At 33.3% G+C, this 19067-nt stretch overlaps 2 protein-coding genes across 2 annotated transcripts; one reads left to right on the top strand and one right to left on the bottom strand.

Moving 5' to 3' along the window:
* The first annotated feature begins 6752 nt into the window (after nucleotides 1-6752).
* LOC127831921 (uncharacterized) lies at nucleotides 6753-10621 on the top strand. Its single transcript, XM_052357004.1, has 6 exons — nucleotides 6753-6806; nucleotides 7598-7933; nucleotides 8042-8374; nucleotides 8508-8747; nucleotides 8919-9024; nucleotides 9480-10621. Exons 1-6 carry the CDS (start codon nucleotides 6767-6769, stop codon nucleotides 10201-10203), a joined length of 1779 nt encoding a protein of 592 aa, XP_052212964.1. The 5' UTR covers nucleotides 6753-6766; the 3' UTR covers nucleotides 10204-10621.
* An 890-nt stretch (nucleotides 10622-11511) lies between these two features.
* LOC127831922 (probable inactive peptidyl-prolyl cis-trans isomerase-like 6) lies at nucleotides 11512-18866 on the bottom strand. Its single transcript, XM_052357005.1, has 8 exons — nucleotides 18745-18866; nucleotides 18184-18279; nucleotides 17813-18001; nucleotides 15792-15854; nucleotides 15265-15415; nucleotides 14815-14871; nucleotides 12478-12613; nucleotides 11512-11955 (listed from the first exon to the last, which is right to left on the bottom strand). Exons 1-8 carry the CDS (start codon nucleotides 18820-18822, stop codon nucleotides 11838-11840), a joined length of 888 nt encoding a protein of 295 aa, XP_052212965.1. The 5' UTR covers nucleotides 18823-18866; the 3' UTR covers nucleotides 11512-11837.
* Between the last annotated feature and the right edge of the window lie 201 nt (nucleotides 18867-19067).

The following is a 19067-nucleotide window of genomic DNA, read 5'->3' as shown; positions in this document are numbered from 1 at the left end:
GGCAAATAAATTGTTTTATTATCAAACATTTCAACAAATTTTGGGATTTTAAATGTTATTTATTACAGCATATTGGCAGTAAACCCACCTATTGTACCAATACATTTTTGTCAACTGTGCAGCAACATTATGATACAGAAAACGAAATATATAAAAGACTAAGAAGCCTAAGGAAGATTTCCTCCCCAACTCCAACAATCCCGATAAGGGTTAAGCTTTTAAGTTCTTTCTATCGAACACCATCAACTATTGCTCATGTATTTTAAACGTTTCTAAGAACTGTTATGGGTCAAATAACATGCTCGCATGTGATATTATTGTTTATGCACCAATGTGTCTTTGGTTGATTGGATCATAGATTCTGTCAATTTTATGATAGGACACAGGATACGTAAACGTGGGTGTCGTATATTTGCTATTTATACGCCAGATCTGGGTTCCATGCACTAGATGTAATACAAATATATTAAAAATATATAAATACAATATTATGAAACAATATTACTTTAAATATACCAACTATGTACATGTTTTTGTCAGGCATGTATGCGAAATACTTACTTTGCAAAATTATCTTTGATAATGACACTCAACCAAAGACGCTTGAACAGTTCATCAGAAACGTTGCCAAGCTCTTCGTCATTCTGGTCCAAACACTTTAATGGAAAGCTATGCCAAGAATGTCTATTTAACCCAAATACGCATGCTATCAAGACAGACTCTGTCTGCAAATAAAATAACTAAATTACAAAATACTATACAATTTTGGCATATAAGAAATTTACCCCCCCCCCCCCCCCCCCCCCCTAGGAAAAATAACTGACATAAAAACAGTATTACTTCCCCTACTAACTCACTTATATATCTCGCTTCCTAGCCCAGGAGAGAAAATATTGAAACAAATTAACACCATGTTCGATAATTTTGTTTGGAATGGCCAAAAATCAAACATAGTATTGCTATTCAATCGTTTGAGGAGGGAGGAGTATCTATGATAGATGTATATGCATTTGAAAAAACTATGTAACTAACATGGTTAAGAAAAGTTGTCTTATGCACTGGAAAATGTGTTCAACTTGTTTATTCAATATTTGATGTTAAAAAATGATGAATGTAGGAAAAGATTATGCTGAGAAAAATTGTAAAGTATTAAAGAATAGTTTTTGGAAAGATGTTCTAACATGCCACATTATGTATATTAGTAAGAACGTTGTTTGCAAGTGTGAAGATATACTCAACATGCCTTTATTTTATAATCACAATTTTAAAATAGGCCTTAGTAGTATATATAATAAATTCATGTATGACAATGGAATTCGATTTGTTAGGGATATTGTAAACACCTCTGGAAAATTTGTACAACAATCTATTTTAGAAAATTATATTGGCACAAAGATCAACTTCTTATTTTATAAAGGATTGATTAGAACTGTCAAAAATTTTCTCAGTCACTCCGACTTCCAAGATATTAAAAAGCCAATTACAGAATGTGCATTTATATCGTCTTACTTGAATAGCATAGTTTTTATGCAACCCCAAACCAAAATGTTTATAAAAGTTTTATTATCAATTCTGATATACCGACTTGCCAAACAAAGTGGAATACTTTTTTCAACAACATTGAATGGAAAAACGTACACAGTCTCGTATTTAATATTTCCAAAAATACTTACACTCAATGGTTTCAAACAAGAATAGTACATAGAATCCTAGGAACTAAATCTCTATTGTATAAAAAGAATATTGTGCAGGATAACTTGTGCACTTTTTGAAAAGAAAATGTGGAAACTATAAAACATCTGTTTTGGGATTGCTGTTTTACACAGAGAATTGTGAATTATGACGTTGAATTTTTATGTGCACATTATGTGCAAAAACACTCAGAAAATGTTGTAAAACAATGATATTGGGAAGTACAAAAAGTAATATGACTGATATAAATATTCTTATGCTAGAATTAAAGAAAAATATATATTCCTATGTCAGAGAAAAGGGATAGTTCCATCCATACAAGGGCTAAAAATGAGCCTGGCTATGTCTTTTAAAATCCAAAACTATGTTAAGTGTCATGAAACAGAACTACAATCTTGGGCAATTGTAAGTTTGATTGCTAAACCAATATCATAATATGAATATAATTTTCATCCTTTTAAAACTACACAATCAACCATTTGAAAGATCCCAGGTACCAGTACTTAATAAAATTGTCACTAGTCCGAAGCCTTTTTATACTTCCACAATGAAATTAGTTTGTGCATATGCTTTACATAACACTACATTTGCTCTTCTTTTTTATAATATACTTTATTTGCTTTTTTAAGATGTTTAAACTTAAAAAGATGATTTAGTGTATACGTATGTATAAGGATATTATATTCTAACACTTGATTACAAAACTGTTTACTCATACTAACATAAAAATATATGTACGGTATGGAGCAGGATGACCTCGACCTGCACATACCTATGGACGAGGTAAACAAAGTATCATTATCGAAAACAAAAGACAGACTCTGGCCATGACGTACTCATTTTACTGAAGCCATTACATTTTGTTTAGGTTGCTTTAAATTTCTCATATCTGGTATCTAATTGGAGTAGAGTGGGTACGGTTCTACAAACTAATTAATTGTTAAATAACAACTACATTTTTGTGACGCATCTAGATGGAAGTACAATTATGAAATACGAATAGTGTACCTTCTGTAGTGCGCATATTTAATACCACACATAGATTCAACATATGTCATATGATAACACGTTTTACAATGAGTTCTGTGAACTATTTTCCGAGTAGGTTTTTTATGTTTTATTTGTAAATTAAACGGACAATTTTTTTCTTCAATAATGTTTTCATTGATTAGTTAACATTTCCTGCATTCTTGTACCAACTAATAAGTATATAATTATCATTCATTTACTTACCATTCACTTTTGTGTTTTGCATATTCATGGGAAAAACATTATGTATTTTAAATAATTAATTAAACGTTTTATTTGCAATACCAGACCTATTTTTTACATTCATTTACTTTTATTTGAAAAAAGAAACATTTATTATGATAAGAACATAACTGAACAAAAATATCTTAAATGGTGTGCCATGGTGATAAAATATTAAGCATTAAAAATATGTTTGTCGCTGGTGTAAGGCAGGTTTAAATATGAAGTTGAATGTCGCTGTATTTGGACTACAATGTCACAATATATGCTGCCTCCATATTTGTTTTTCAAATTAGCCTATGAATATTTAGCAATTTTTAATTCGGTCTTACTGGCGAGAAATTTTCATCGCATTTTATTGGATGTTAATATACTTCAAACCATTGCTTAACGTTACGCAGAATAAAACACATGCTATCACGTTGACATACTAACGCGGATAATACCTCATTATTGCGGACATTGACTACTATACAGACGCATAGATGAGCGTTTAAAAAGAACTTCAATATCCATGAGCGTAAGTATAAATGGTAAATTCCTGGGGCTATATATAGAAACAAAACTTAAACACCGATGTAAACAAATACTAACACAAACTTCAGGACCCGTGTTCACAAAACTTTTTACTGACATCGAAAATCGATTTCAATTTGCTTTGTGAACACGGGGCCAGATGCATCAGCAGTACATAACCCTTTATATCTTACCAAGAGGTCTGTTATTAAGTAAACAGTTGTAAAACGGCCTGAAAGCACTAATTAAAGCACTGGACAATAAACAAAAACACAAAGAAATGAATACAATATGAATATCAATAAAACTGGGGTCACCGCTTTAAAACGCACAATCATATGACATTACATAATAACTGCCATTTTAATATATTTTTACATTAATGCAATGAATATTTATCTTAAAGCCTTATTTAAAAATGCTTTGTTAAAGTTTTAAGGGGTTTAAGGGAAAGAAAAATTAAGGTTGAAGTTTTATTCCTCAAAATTTCTTTGCAAAGACATATCTATGTATGCCACCGACAGGACTCTGAAGAAGAAATGTGTTGACCATTAATGCATTTGCAGAAGGTTCATCTTCTACAAACAACTTTATGATTATCATTTCGCTTCCCTGCAGCCAAATGTTTATATACATTTTGTTAAAGAAAACTGTGTTTTAAAAAGAGTTTGTTTGATAGCTATCATGCTGTAATTAATCACATTTAACAATCCATATCTTTTCAAATGTTTGTTGAGCAAATAAATTGAAATCAAGTTGTCTTTATGATATAATACATAATTTTATGAAACACTGTCTTGTTTATGACATATTAGGGGTTTCACCTGATGCATTCATCTGGGAGTCCCCTTTATATTAATCAAACGTACATATGAAAACGTACATATAAAAATGCATGTAAATGCTTTCTTGTTTTTCATACGATTATTACAATTACAAGAGCGATATTTTACAACCAAACAATACATGTACATAGATACAGTAACTTATTCTTGTATTCTTATAAACTAAATAATACACTATTTTCATTAAATATGAAATTTTGATATTAAATTGTTCCTCTTGATTCCTGCGGATATAATGACGAATAGCTCATAAAGATAAAAATCTACGAATTATATAAGAATCATAGAAACGTGAAATGGTAAAACGAAATTATATAAAAATCAATAACGGTATATTGCAGATGAAAAAATGTAACAAAATATTATCACAACTAATAAAATGATTACTCTTCGCCATTTTTCAATTTTTCCTTGTTTAAATGATTCGATAACTTGCAAATCGTCGAACACCATTATATAAACCAGGCAAGTACTTCGATATGCTGTACTGAAAAACGCCTGGATAATGGACTGCAGTTGCGAAACATTTATTTTTTAAATTAACCAAACTATCCTAACCCAAAAAGCAGCAAAATCCGTCATGTCCTTGCGTTATAATTTACAATATATTATATATAAGATGAATTATCTACTAACATAATTTTCGTTAATAAGTGAAGAATTGGAAAATGTGGCTGCTCTTTTCAATTGTATTGTAAATTTAAAAAAAACAACCTTGTCTCTATTGTTCTGTTTTGGAGATTGATTGTTAAAACGTTTGAGTATGTGTTATAATATACCTGATCGTATGATGAAAAGACTAAAGGCAGTAGTAGAAAATATTATTTTAACATGGTTGTTTTATAAATTCGGACACTGCTGTTATAAGTTAAATACCTTTTGTCTGTCAAAACAAACAGTCTATATTTCGAAAAACAGCATCAATAACAAAACTGGCATTTAACTTAACAATCTCATCACTGGGTGAAAGCAACGTTGGCTTCGATGATAACTGTTTAATGCCGCACTTTGTTTTAGTTTGCTTTAAGAGACTTAGTTTAAATGTGAAATATAGTACAAAATCACGTGTTGCCAATAAGGCAGATATTCACTCAGAATTACATATTTAGTTTGTACAGACATCTTCAGAATACTGTACCTTTCTCATCGGACTGGTTGATTTTAGTCTATTAAATATTTTGCTTTAATAGAGAATATAAACTGTGAACATGTGTTCGAGATAAAAAAGAGTGGGTTTTGTCAGCCTGTGTGGTAACACATTATTCAATTTAAATTTATAATTGGGACTATATCTGTTGTAACTACCTTCACCATAGCTTATTTAGAAATCGCTGTTATGCCACATGTCACATGACAGCAATAGACTAAATCTAACCATTTCTATACTGGCATTCTTCCTTTTCGCGTCGTAACTTATGACGGGTCACTTACTTTTCATTTAATTCAAGTTGAACGTATTACGATTAATGATTTCTGGTATTATTTCATAATGGTCAGTTGTCTTACATACAAATATTCATGAGCATTTCCTTTTAATGGTATAGGTAAGCTATCTTGCGTTTGGTGGTAATCTTGGTTATTATATGCCCAATTATGTGTGTTAAATTGATGTGCGACTGTGTCTTATGTGGTGTTGTGTTGTTGTTGTTTTTTTCATTTTCCGGAGTATTAAGTTAAGAATTAAATACACTTTAATACATCCTATTTGTTGTCAATACCTTTAACATTATTGTTTTTGAAGTTTACACAGACATGTTGCACACGATTGTTATCTTGGCGCTGTTGTGTACAATTAATAGCCATGTTTGTCTTGAATACAAGCATACATATACAACATTCCACTGCCAAGCATTGCTCTCGCACATTCAGTACACAAATTATACAGGTCTCAAAACTTGAATACCAGCAATAATGATCTTATTGTGTTTTGTTATTTTGCTATTGATTAATTATCATAAATGAAGGATATCGCGATTTGTTAAGATGTTTGATAAGCTGACTAGTGCAGCTGCAGATCAATAAAACACTCAAAATATTGCATTTATATTAATACAAGAAAAAAAGACATATCATATGGCATATTTACAAAAGCAGATAAATGTTTTGATGTTCATGTACATAAAACATCCTTTTTGTAGTTCTAGCCCAATCTTTATTGCCCACTGTCATCATCTTCTACCGACCAAAAAAGTGAGTAATGTTACCCGCCATTTTTATACTTAATATTTACACTTAGATTCTAGATATAACACTTAGATTCTACATATCGATAGCGATTTATAAGGATGGATATTTGACAAGTTGTTTTTCATCCGGCTAATACATTTGGTGTCCAGCACTTGAAACTGATAATCCCTCCCGAAACTTATCTGATAAAAATAGGGAAGTATTCAACTTTCTAGTTAATGTTGAGTATTTTCATTAAAGTTCTATGTTAAACGAGTGAAACGGTTGTTTTAAATATGCTGTCTGTGGTTTTTATGGTAGGATTTTTTTTAAGTGGTAAGTTTGATTTGTAAAAAGACTTATTTATTTGACGTTTTGTTACCGGCAGTATGTTTACTCATGTATAAACGAATACACGAATCATGGCAATATAACATTCGAAATTCAAATAAAAAAATTCAGTCTTAAATAACGGACCTTTGAATACTGAATGACTGTATTTAAAGGTGATTAAGGGAAATTAATTTTGCACGATTAAACAAGTATTAATATCCAAGAGACAAGATCGAATGCATTGGCTGTGAGGATTTGGCAGTATATGTAAACACATGTAAAATGCATTAAATTATTTGTACAAAACAGAGTATGGTTGTGCAAGTTTGTGTAGTCGTATTAGTCTATTATTGACATAACTTTGAATGCTTCATGAAAATGGCTGCCCACAGTGTTCTAACGCTGAATACATGTTTACATAATTAACATAAAATCTTTGGTCTTGGGAATCTGAAAGATTGCTTTCGTGATGCATTATATTGTCGGATCGCCTACGTGCGAAAAGGGACGCTGTTGAGATATTGTTGAAACAAATTCGTAGCTACCTGGAATTATTCGAAAGTTTGATTTAACATCTATTCATCTATTCGATGTTTTTGTTTAAACATTATTTGATTACCTGCTGTATGTGGTATTTATGTTGTATTGTTTAATAACCTGTAGTAAGTATATACTATACAATATCCAATAATCATTTCTGTGAAAAGTATGTAACAGAGAACACAGATTTTGATATGTTTAAATTCCAGTGTATTTCCATGCGGATTATAATTTCTCATTTTTTCACTTTACAGCCTACGGCTCCAATGTCGAAACTAAACAATATGCATGTATGACAATTTCCAAGGAGGGAAAACAACAATGTAGCGGCGATTTCGACTTAGCTTGTTCAGTTGATAAGCTCATCAATGTTATAAAAATAACGTTTGTAAAATCCACAGCTCAAATTCCAAATAAATGCACGGAATGTTTTAATCCACAACCCGAGCACATTATCAACGCATCGGATGGTAGATATGACTTTCACGAGGACTTCATACTTAGTAGCTGTTCCTTTCAACACTGGTGTTCACTGTGGTTCTTACAGCAGTATAATATTGTCATCAGCGTTCAATACAAGTGTATATTTGGTAAGCATATGGCCATATTTTAAAACACGTTGTACTCAACAGACATATCTACTAAATAATCATTTGCAGAAAAACTGAAATGCACATGTTTTTTTTATAAAATTACAGTGTACAGCAAACTAGACGTGTGTAATAACCTAACGAAAGTCATGAACAAAGGTGATGTCAGACATTTGGTTCTTCAGCGTCCATTAGTAGCCGGGACATGCAGCTGTAGTATCAACGGGTCAACGGAACTGAGCGTTGAAGACTTTTTCAGAGATTTTTATTCGAATGAGGGTCAAAAGTCAAATATTTCAAATAGTTTATTACGTTTGGATAATAAAGTCTACGAAGAGGAAAATACGCCGAACATTGTTCACAGCCACGTGAATGTCACAAATGTCATTATCAGCTTTGATGAATATTTCCAGCGTCTTTGGTTAAGAGTAGACATAAAAGGTAAGCTTAAGTCATGTATTTAGTATATCAAAATTCATTAATATTAGTATTTTTCACTATTTAATGTAAGGTATTATTATAATGGATGCTACTTATATTAAAATGGCATTTATTATTTGTTTATTCGACGAAGAGAGCGGAACAAAAATAACATGCAGTAACGAGTCTACTAACACGACAACAACCGGTGTGATTCCATCAACTTTTTCTGAATATATGACAACACTAATTAATCACGAGCCCGAGACGAATGCAACACCAATGCAAACAAATCGACGTGATACAACAGTTGCATCCGCATCTGTTGTCATGGGCACATCATATATGTCACTTACGCTGTCAAGTTCTTCTAAGTACATCAATTCAGCATCTGGTATTTCCACATTCACATTTCTAAATATATGTGCATATAATTTCAAACTTATCCTCACATTTTTTATATTGGCTGTAAAGTGTAATCATAGTTGTATACGTTCATTGCACATGTAAAATGACAATTAATTTCGAATCACAGAAGTGGGAAATGTCTCAGTTTTTGTTTCAGCGGCAACTAATTCTAATACGCACCTCATTGTATACGTGGCAACTGGGTGCTCTGCAACCGTCGTTTTGAGTATCGTTATTTTTATTGTCGTGTTCCTATATAGAAGGTGAGTTCAAAATATACATGAGAGAAACAACGGTTGCATGCGTAAATTCTTTTGTCGTATTTATTTATATTCAACCGCCATTTGTTTTTTTGTTTTTTTAAATAAATATGTCATGTTATACATAACAAGACTATTGCCAAGCAATATATGCCCCCTACCGGCTCCACCATTGTCAGAAATTCCAGCATTGTCAGATTATTTTTTTATTTGTTGCCATAGCAACCAGAATTTTTGACGAAGGAACAAAATGAAATGACGTGCATAATGTCCATATTGCCATCTATCCATGTTTCAAGTTTCATGAAAAATATTAAGAACTTTTAAAGTTATCGCAGGATCCAGAAAAGTGTGACAGACTGACGGACACACAGAGCGCAAACCATAAGTCCCCTCCGGTGAAACCGGTAGGGGACAATTAGCAGTGCAATTATATCTATGTATTGCAAATGTTTAAGGAAAAAACGACCAGGGAAATCGACTCATGCAGCTAAAAATAAAACCAACACTGTAAGAAGGCCTTCCGCTATCGACCGATTAGGCTTTGAAAACTTGGCAATGCAAGCTGTTGTCAACAACGAGTGCGACTGTAAGACGATGGCCCACGTCTCTCACATCACCAAAGGCAGCGTGGAGTACGCGGTGTCAGTACCTCCGGGCAACTACAGCTATGCATTCACGCCATACGATAGATATGTGGAGTCCAACAATGAAGCGTTAGCCTTCAAGAACAAGCCTAAAGGTTTGTTAAAATCAGGCATTAAACTTTCTAATGATGAAGCAGATACATGTCATCCTTATTTTCGTCTACAACCTTTGATAGAACAGGTAATCACAGCCACGTCCAATGAGTCTAGAACATATGATTCTATTTGTGTAGCGAACGGTAAAACGGATGTGGCATCGAAAAACACGGAACTACCTATACACATATACAATCATATTAAGCTCAAACAAGGCAAAACAAAATGTGATGGCGACAGCGGCGTATTGTGTTCGGATGAGTACTCGCACATTTCGATTGAGGATGATACGGCATCGGGGAAGAGCAGATATTATAACATTGTGAACATACAGAGAGCTAGAACTGACTCGGTCGACAATTATTGTCATGTCGGACCAAAAAATACTAGCATTGAAAAGCACGTGCCTAGCGATGATTACGATCATCTTGCTATGTGACAGTGAGCTGAAGAAACGCTCGAGTGTCCACAACTAACAATAGGATATTTGAAACAAGGGAACACAATAATTTAAGGACATATATGATAATGAATGGTCTTTTTATGTTCAAATAAATGTTTATTGTATGTGTTAATGACAGACAATGTTTTATATTCTTCATTTCTTTATAAACAAATAAAACAAAAGTCTTCTTAATGTTGAAAAATCATTGTACAAGTTAAGTGTGTCGTCCTTATTAAATAAACCAAACGTCTTATTCTCAACTCTCAATATTTATGGCTTCAATGTATATTCCATTGTTATTCCTAGAATCATTATAGTATCTGAAACAAAAACACGTCTTAACAAACATGTTAACACTTAAAGGATATTTGCAAGTTATTAGATTAAGCATGCTAGCATAGACGGATCCGGACTTGGCCACCAAAAATTGAAACTCCTCTTCCAGCTATTATAAAATAACTAATGCCAGTTTTCCAAAATCACACACAAAACCACGAGCGCTTTGATAATTCCCAAACAAAATGCAAATGCTTTCAAATAGAATACAATAAACGCTAATAAACGCTTAATTAACACGTATGCCCGATTGCGATAATTTGATAATAATGCGCGACACCTTTAAATATAATTGACATTCTGAAATCAGTGTTGTTGTTATTTATTTCATGTCATATAAGGTACAGATCAAATTAAATAATTAAATATTAAGTATGTGTTTATATGACATGAAAGACGTTAAGCAGTCGAACAACAAGTTAAGTTCGAGTTCAGCCCTTTCAAGTGTGTATCTAGACTGTGTTTCGATTGATAATGCGATTTTATGATTCGGTTAATAAATCCTTTTCTAAAAATAGCTTATAATTGTTCCGTGCATTTTGTTTAAACCTTACTTTAATCTACATACATATGTATTTTATTTTGGAACACATTTGCTATACGTGGGCACCACCTGTTGATATTCAAGTTTTATTTACCTAAGTGTTACAAATGCTTGTCTTGATGTTGCCCAAACGCTGTGATTTATAATGCACTTTCCTATTGGAGTTTGCCGTGTTACTTCCTTGTTCATGCAACGATATTTGGTACGATTTACATCTGAATATTCGCCCAATAACTGTGTAACTATGATGACATGATATGGATATTAAACGTTTCTAAATTCCAATTGAGTGAGGAAAGAAAATTTCCACATCCATGTTTGCATTTGGTTGATTAATGTGTATTTGTTTATTTCCGTATTTCTGTAACAAGGCAAATACTAATTGTATCCTTATTAAATGAATTTCTAAGGAACAACACCTAGCTTTTTATATCATTCTATTATTTTGACAAAATACAAATACATAGACGACTATTACAGTCACTAAAGAACAAGAACGGTAACATTAGTGTGTACGAAGCATACTCATGCGATCAATTTTATGTATTTGTTTAATTAAAAAAAACATATCAGTTTCGATCATTTACAAATAACACCATGTAAGTAGCTTCAAATAAAATTGCGTGCAACACTGTCGAACGATGCACCCAGGGAAGCTTAAACAGTTTCTGAAGGCTTCAAATGAAATTTCCCCTAAGACAGTTGGTAAAAAGAGTTGCGATGGCAGCAAACAGTGAGAACTGCGCGCCTAGAACTCGTAGGTGCAGACACCGCAGTCGGTGACCTTAATCTCGGTGTTTGGACGCTCGTTCATCGTCTCGACAGCCTCCATCTTCTGAAGCGTCTCTGTGCCCTCGATCACCTGCCTGCAAAAGGTTACGGTAACCAAAATATGTAAGCCAAAAACCGGGCTACATGAATGTGCTTTAAGTGTCGCCCCGGATAAGACTGCGCTGTTCCGCTTTCATGGATTTTTCGTTTAAATGGTGTCTCTTCTAAACGCATATCCTGTCTAGTCGGAAAGAACATGTGTTAAGCCCTGTTTTCCCAGAGCGAGGCTCATATTTATTTAAACGCATGTCCTCGATCACCTAATTGAGATCGGTTACTCGAAAGTCGTGAAATGCAAAGTGACATGCTAACTTGCGTTTGTTATATATCCCAATTCTTTTTCATCAATCAAAATATATTTACTCATTTTGTCATCATTTGAGCATTTTTGTGGATGTGGGTTAGACGCGTGTATACACCCCTCGGGATATCACGTTATATATGTATAGCATCAAATGTTAGATCTGCTTTCAAACAAAATATTACACGAGAAAGTATAGGAATAAATCCCGTCCTTATGTACTGTAATATGTCGTATGTGTTTCTTCAAAACCTACCCGAATGCGACATATTTTGTGTCCATCCATCGTGCGGGAGTGAAGGTGATGTAGAACTGGGAGCCGTTCGTGTGGCGGCCCTTGTTGGCCATGCCGATCACGCCCCGTCTCGAGTGCGGCACCGCGAAGTTCTCGTCTGTAACGAGAAATTATATATGTGAGCGGGATTTAACATAAGAAGATCTACTGTTCGACTGGTTATTCAAATTACATACATAATGATGAACTTTTTGGAAACAGTAGTATTTTAGAATATATTTCCTATACTAGTACATTCGATTATGCCAATCTTCGGATAAACATTCAGCTAGTATAATCTTAAGAGCAGAAGTTGGATACAAGCTGTTGCAATCACATTACGACGGGCATACGTCGATCTTGCGAGGAGGTTGTTGTCAAATACGTGTGTCGATCGTACGCAGGACATGCGCATTTTCCTTGATTTCAAGGTCACCGAAGCAACTGACAAGTAAGCTCAAGAGCATTTGTTAATACGTCGGCGGCCTTGCGTCTATAATCCACCGTGCGGGCAGCGTTCAATCAACTTACGGGTATCCTACGTTTTCCCTTTGCAAATGCTAGTCGATGCGCTTACGAACTTCATTCTTATACCTTGTGTTGTTTTCTTTCAGGGTAAACGACACGGCGGCGTTACTAAAACTGACATTTCAAGTTCTCTGCAAGTTGTGTATGTGATCCAATGGCTATATGAAATTCGAATGAAAAAAATGATTATCTGCATGCTTTCTTTATTTTGTAGACGTTTTTCGGTCCATTTCTTCATTCTTATTGTAGAATTATGCAAGTAGACGATTTATATTTCAATTGAAAAATTAAACTGAAAGTATCTTACTGACGTACATTTTATATTAAAAGTAAGTTGCATCTACTTGTACCCACTTAGACTCTTCTTAAACAATTCATAATGTTTGTTGTTTTGTCAAAAATTCGTTTCTGTCTCGCAGGGTCCGTAAGAATAACTTGCTCTGATCTCGCGATATTTATGCGTTGAATGAGTCTCTACATTAAACTTACGATTTGCAGATCTTGCTGATATAAAAACGCTTTGCAGACGCGGAACCAACACTCATTGTCTCTATGAAAGATGCACAATATACGTAAGTATTCTAAAAGCGCATTAAAACACATGCGTTCGTATTTCGTTCTCAAACTCTGGGGTTTGGTCTTCGGTCTGAATTTGACACAATGGTTTGCGACCGAGGCTTCAGTGTGATCAAGACCAGACAACGTATGCATTTATTTAAAAAAAGGATGCGTATGTCAAAACACTGACCGAAATAAGAACGCTGTAAATTGTTAAGATCGGACTGTCAGCTGGAGCCAAGACTCACAGTCAAGTCATTATGTACAGGTTCGTATAATATTAAATAACCGAATATTTCAACAATATTGCTACAAATCTTTGGTACAAAAGAAGGAGAATCCACAACGATATCGGGACAACTAAAACATCGAATTGCATCCCCTTACAGAAACAATTTTCGGAACTATAAGGATAGTTCATTCGATGTGGAAACTTAGTTATTATAGTGACCAGACTTTTAATCCTTAAAGCGGCTGAATAAAATTCAATAAAGCAAATGGGTACTTCGTCTAAAAGACACATGGGCTGGTATGAACAATGCTCTTGAAGTAAATCTTAACTTAAGTCTTATTAAAGTTACAACTTCAGATACGACTTTATATTCCAAATCTAAAATTTTCTGCTTACAAATTGATACACTACCAATTATTTAAGCAGTATTTACTTGTTTCAATCATGTAGGATCCATCCACGAAATAGCAAGAGACATGGCTTTTTACAAATAAAAAGAATTTCCTTAAAATTCCCTTAAGAAGCTTCTTAAATATATGGGTCCTGGCTAACTTGCCATACTTGATGCTCTTATACTCCTGAAATCCCTAGCCTTGCTGGGTGTTCAACAAGTTCAACAAGCTGTACATATCAAATAGGCAATGGGCAAAGTTCAATTCATTTTATCAATATAATAGCTGATTTGGAAGAATCACCGCATATATGAATCCAAGATAGCCTTATTTGAAGATTCTGACACATACATTGAAATACAATTCCAAGTTACTATGTGTCATACACACATCTGAAAGCAACCCAAATTTTAGTTCACACATTTTAACCAAAAGTTATGAATAGCATTAGAATCGTTATAAATATCAACGCAGACTCGAACACAAATCAATCATAAATGTAAAATCACATAATGTATAAAACAAACAGTACATTCTTTGTAACAAATTATGTAGGCTAAAATCATTACTCTTCAAATTGTTATATCTTCACACAAGAAACAAACAAACCTTCAAATACTGGACCAAATATTGATTCCCCTCCATTCCCTCTACCATGGTATATATCTGCAATCGAAACATAGCTGATCACAAAGGCTGTTCTGGCTGTACATGTAGTTACATAAAATACGTGTTAAAATAAATTTCCTGACTTAAATAGCAATACTCTCTGTGAGTGGAGAGAATGCTTATGATACCATTGCTATAAATAAAATAGCAATACAACTCCAGGAATGTAATTTGTCTTATTTTCTGGGGGTGTAGTGTATTCTAAGGCAGTCATGATAAAGTGATCTAGCTTTTTTTAATACGATACATGTGTCTTGAATTTTTGCAACTGGTTATATGGATTTACTTAACCTTTCATTATACAAGTAACCCAAGATATTTTGACACATTCACATATTGATGATACAGCACTGCTAGACATATTAGAACGTGGAGAAAACATGTCCTCACCTCCACCCTGTATCCAGCCATTGCGAACAATCCTGTGGAACAGCGAGTTCTTGTACTGCAGGTTGTAGTCTGTGGTTGGAGACTTGCCCTTCTCACTAGTGATCAAAGCTTTAAAGTTCTCACAAGTCTTTGGCACTATGTCGCTAAACAACTGCAAACAAGAAATAATCATTTACCAGAGCTTTCAGAGTCAAAGTTTTTCTCCATAACAATGAGATTTCAATTTAGGGAAAATAGAAACAATACACAAGTATAAGATTATCATATAAAAATCTCATTTGTGGACACAAATTATTTTGAGAAAAAATGCATATTGGCTAGAGTACATTTTACTTAATGAAGTAACTATTTCTTTTTACTGTCAATTATACTTCAATTCTTGTGTTTTTAGGTCAGCTAATTTATCATAACACAATAATAATGCTCAGTATTAAACATGTAACTATTAAATGCCTCCCTATTCCATTGATGATAAAATGACTTAAATAAACATAAATCCCCTATGTTTGTATGTTTGAGGTTGTTACCTCTAAAACCAGTCTCCCGGCAGGCTCGTTTCCTATCGCAATGTCCATGTAGACAAATTCATGCTTAAAGAAGAATCAGTGGATAAAAAATAAACAATGTTGACGAAAAACAGGCATATACTTCTCTTTTGTTCAAATATTCATAAAAAATATATAATTGCACACTGAAATGAAATTCCAAAATATCCTATAACTTCTAATAAGTACTTATATTATTATGATTATTACTATTATAAGTAGTATTACTTTTATTATTTGTATCATCATCATCATGGTCATTAATATGATTAGTATAATAATACTTAATATTATAATTTAAATTTAGTTGCACACAAATACCATTCAAAAAAATGATATTATTATTTTTATTATTATTGAATGACTAAACATGCTTACAACTTACTGAGTTTTTTCTCTAGAAATAAAAACAGTAAACTTTTATTGATATTCTGAATAAGAACAATAGTAACATGAAATATCTTTTAAAAAAGATACTGGGGGTATATCCTGACTTTCATAGATAACATCATAAAATTATGTGTCTTTTCATGGTTTATTATGAATTTATTTCTTCGTCATAGAAACATATTTTATATTTTATGAAGACGCAGTTTTCTTTCCACACATTCACACTGTTCCATCTGTGTCATGCGAAAATTTGTCTTATGCAATATGCGATCAGCTTAGCTCAAGCCCAGCCCAGGCAAGGTTTCGTGATATCTCCAGAGTAGCCAATTCAGTATGCATATCCTGACATGACTGCATGGATGTGGAGGCTGGGCTGAGGCTAGGCTGGCAGAATGATGCATAAGACCCATTTTCGCATGATGTGGGTCTTAAAAAATATCATGGAATTTTGTAAATGGAACATCAAACCACGGTACTTGCCAATAGAAAATTGAAGTAACACTGTTACATTTATAGCAAACTGGCAACAAATGCCAGTAGCCTATTCTGGCTTGCATGTCAGTAATTTGTGGCTAGATAATTAAACCCTTTCCTTTTTTTATGCACATTTTACTATTTGTGAAGTTTTGTATATATCTGCATTTATATATATATCCTATTCTGGCTTGCATAGGTCATTAATGTGTTGCTAGATTATTAAACCCTTTCCTTTCTATCATGGACACTTAACTATATGGGTAGTTTTTTCTCACAATACAAGACAAATGGCATTCAACAAAAGGGTTTTATTCATTTCTTTCCCTAAAGTTTGTGTAATTTGATACATTGAAGACATACATGCACTGTGTTATCAACATAAGCGTTTTATTGATATTACATTCCATCTTCCCCTGACAATTTACTGACCCAGAACTGACCCTGAAAGTCTCGGCGATGGAATTAACCGGCAATATGTGATTGTAGCTGGGCAAAAATGTGTGTCTAAGTTTCGTATGAAAATGCAGAGTAGTGTGCATCTCCTCACACTGAACAGTGTACATTATATACTACAAAGACGCATTTATGTTGCCAATGTTCTGGGGGATAATGTTCAAATAAACCAATGGAATAAAAGAGGTGTATTAATTTGGGTCCTCCGGCCTTATGTAAAAGGTCATTTAACCCTTTCCCACTCAGAAGCAAAGTGAAAATGTGCAAACAGCATAGAACCAGAACAGCCTGCAAGTAACTCGCAGTCAGTTCAAGTTTGATGCTGTTTGCTGCTCATCAGTATCAGAGGGTTTGAAATGAAGCCTTCAACACTTGAATCTAGTAAGAAAAGTCTTTAATTAAATTTAACTTTCTAAGGGACTACAAATGCGTCAAAATACGTATCTAAGTGGTAAAGGGTTAAGAAAAAAAAATTGGGTTAAACAGTTAAGCCCAAAAAAATAATAGCAACTTTTTTAGGTCATATTGCACACAGGCACCAAATATGAAATATGAAAGAAGATAATACAAATAATTAAAAAAGCTTTGGATTTTTTACAACCACAAACAATATTTCTAAGCATGAAAAAAAACTTTAAAAAGTTGAATGTTGAAATAAATTACATTATGATTTATTAACATACGTTTTTATCATTCAAACATGTTTTGTAAGCTTCCTCTGTAAGTGTTTGGAGAAGTGCTTTGGGTCTGTATTCCTCATAGCTGTAATTCTCCACTGCCCATTTAATAAAGTCTTCAGGTCCACCAATAAGCTTCCCATTTTGGAATGCAATTGCCTTCTCTTGAAATGTCCATGTTTCTCCTCGCAACTCCTGGAAAGCAGCACTAGCCATAATAAAATACTCAAATTACCTTTAACTAATGGTTGTTGATTTTGCAATATGTTAATGTTTATAGAAGCCACGTGGTCATTATACAACTGTTGTGTTCATCAATCTTTATATTTATAAATTATGGACAATGCCTTTTCAGCACCAATTTTTATTTCACAAACCTTCCTTTTTGCTTCAATGTACAAGTCCCATTCAAACTCAACCATTCCTTCTGCAACAGCATTTGGGAACACATCCGGATTCTTGTTCTGTAAATCCTACATAATAAGAAAGAACATAAGATACTAACAGTAGGCAGATCTTCCAACTGTGTTGAATTGAGAGATATTGCAGGCTTTTAAATGTATTAAAATATTTTCTTTCTTAAAAAAAATCAGTTCAATGTCTGCATTTTTATCACATAACACATGAACTAAATAAACAACTGTGAACTAACAGTTACGCATGTTCAAGGGAAATGAACTTGAATCACTTCACAAATATTAAAAAATGCAAGCGACTCACCAAATAAAAAATACTTTTTAGTATTCACTTAAATATGATTTAAATTACTTTCTAAATCTTAATGCATCGGTAATACCCTCCAACTTGGTATTTATTCATAATCCTGAATTCATGAGCATGTGATCTTGATGAAAATGTATCACTACTCAGACACATGAAAGCAATTAAACTTAAAACCATAGCAAATTGCATGATTTAACAAAAAACGTATACATTACCTGAGCACAGAATCTAGCACGCTGGAAGTTAATGTCATTAACCAGACCATAAATTTCTAACTGAATTTCGGGCGCCATTCTTGTTTACCTTGGTGATAATGATCAGGGTAACAAAACGCTTGTTTAGGCGACATTACATTTTAGAGGTTACATGACACTATTATCGTTTTATTACATTAGTTCCAGATATCAGGATCACAATAAAACCGTTGAATCACAGAGACGTCTGTACAATGACGGAGAAAATGATGTGTACGAGGAAGAAATTCATAATCATTTGTTTGTTCTTATCATACTGATGAAATAATATGATTTTAATAAAA

This window comes from Dreissena polymorpha, chromosome 5 (assembly GCF_020536995.1).
Source record: "Dreissena polymorpha isolate Duluth1 chromosome 5, UMN_Dpol_1.0, whole genome shotgun sequence".
NCBI classification, from domain to species: Eukaryota; Metazoa; Mollusca; class Bivalvia; order Myida; family Dreissenidae; genus Dreissena; species Dreissena polymorpha.
The sequence above is the reverse complement of the archived record's forward strand: the minus strand, read 5'-3'. Positions and strand labels throughout refer to the sequence as shown.

What these genes read in the sequence shown, in the direction of transcription:
- LOC127831921 (XM_052357004.1), top strand. Translation starts at nt 6,767, where the DNA reads ATGCTGTCTGTGGTTTTTATGGTAGGATTTTTTTTAAGTG. An exon ending in TCAATACAAGTGTATATTTG is followed by an intron (nt 7,934 to 8,041) that starts GTAAGCATATGG and finishes ATAAAATTACAG; the next exon opens with TGTACAGCAAACTAGACGTG. An exon ending in GTCGTGTTCCTATATAGAAG is followed by an intron (nt 9,025 to 9,479) that starts GTGAGTTCAAAA and finishes CAAATGTTTAAG; the next exon opens with GAAAAAACGACCAGGGAAAT.
- LOC127831922 (XM_052357005.1), bottom strand. Translation starts at nt 18,822, where the DNA reads ATGGCGCCCGAAATTCAGTTAGAAATTTATGGTCTGGTTAATGACATT. An exon ending in GTGCTAGATTCTGTGCTCAG is followed by an intron (nt 18,280 to 18,744) that starts GTAATGTATACG and finishes CTTATTATGTAG; the next exon opens with GATTTACAGAACAAGAATCC. An exon ending in TGGCTGGATACAGGGTGGAG is followed by an intron (nt 14,872 to 15,264) that starts GTGAGGACATGT and finishes TTTCGATTGCAG; the next exon opens with ATATATACCATGGTAGAGGG.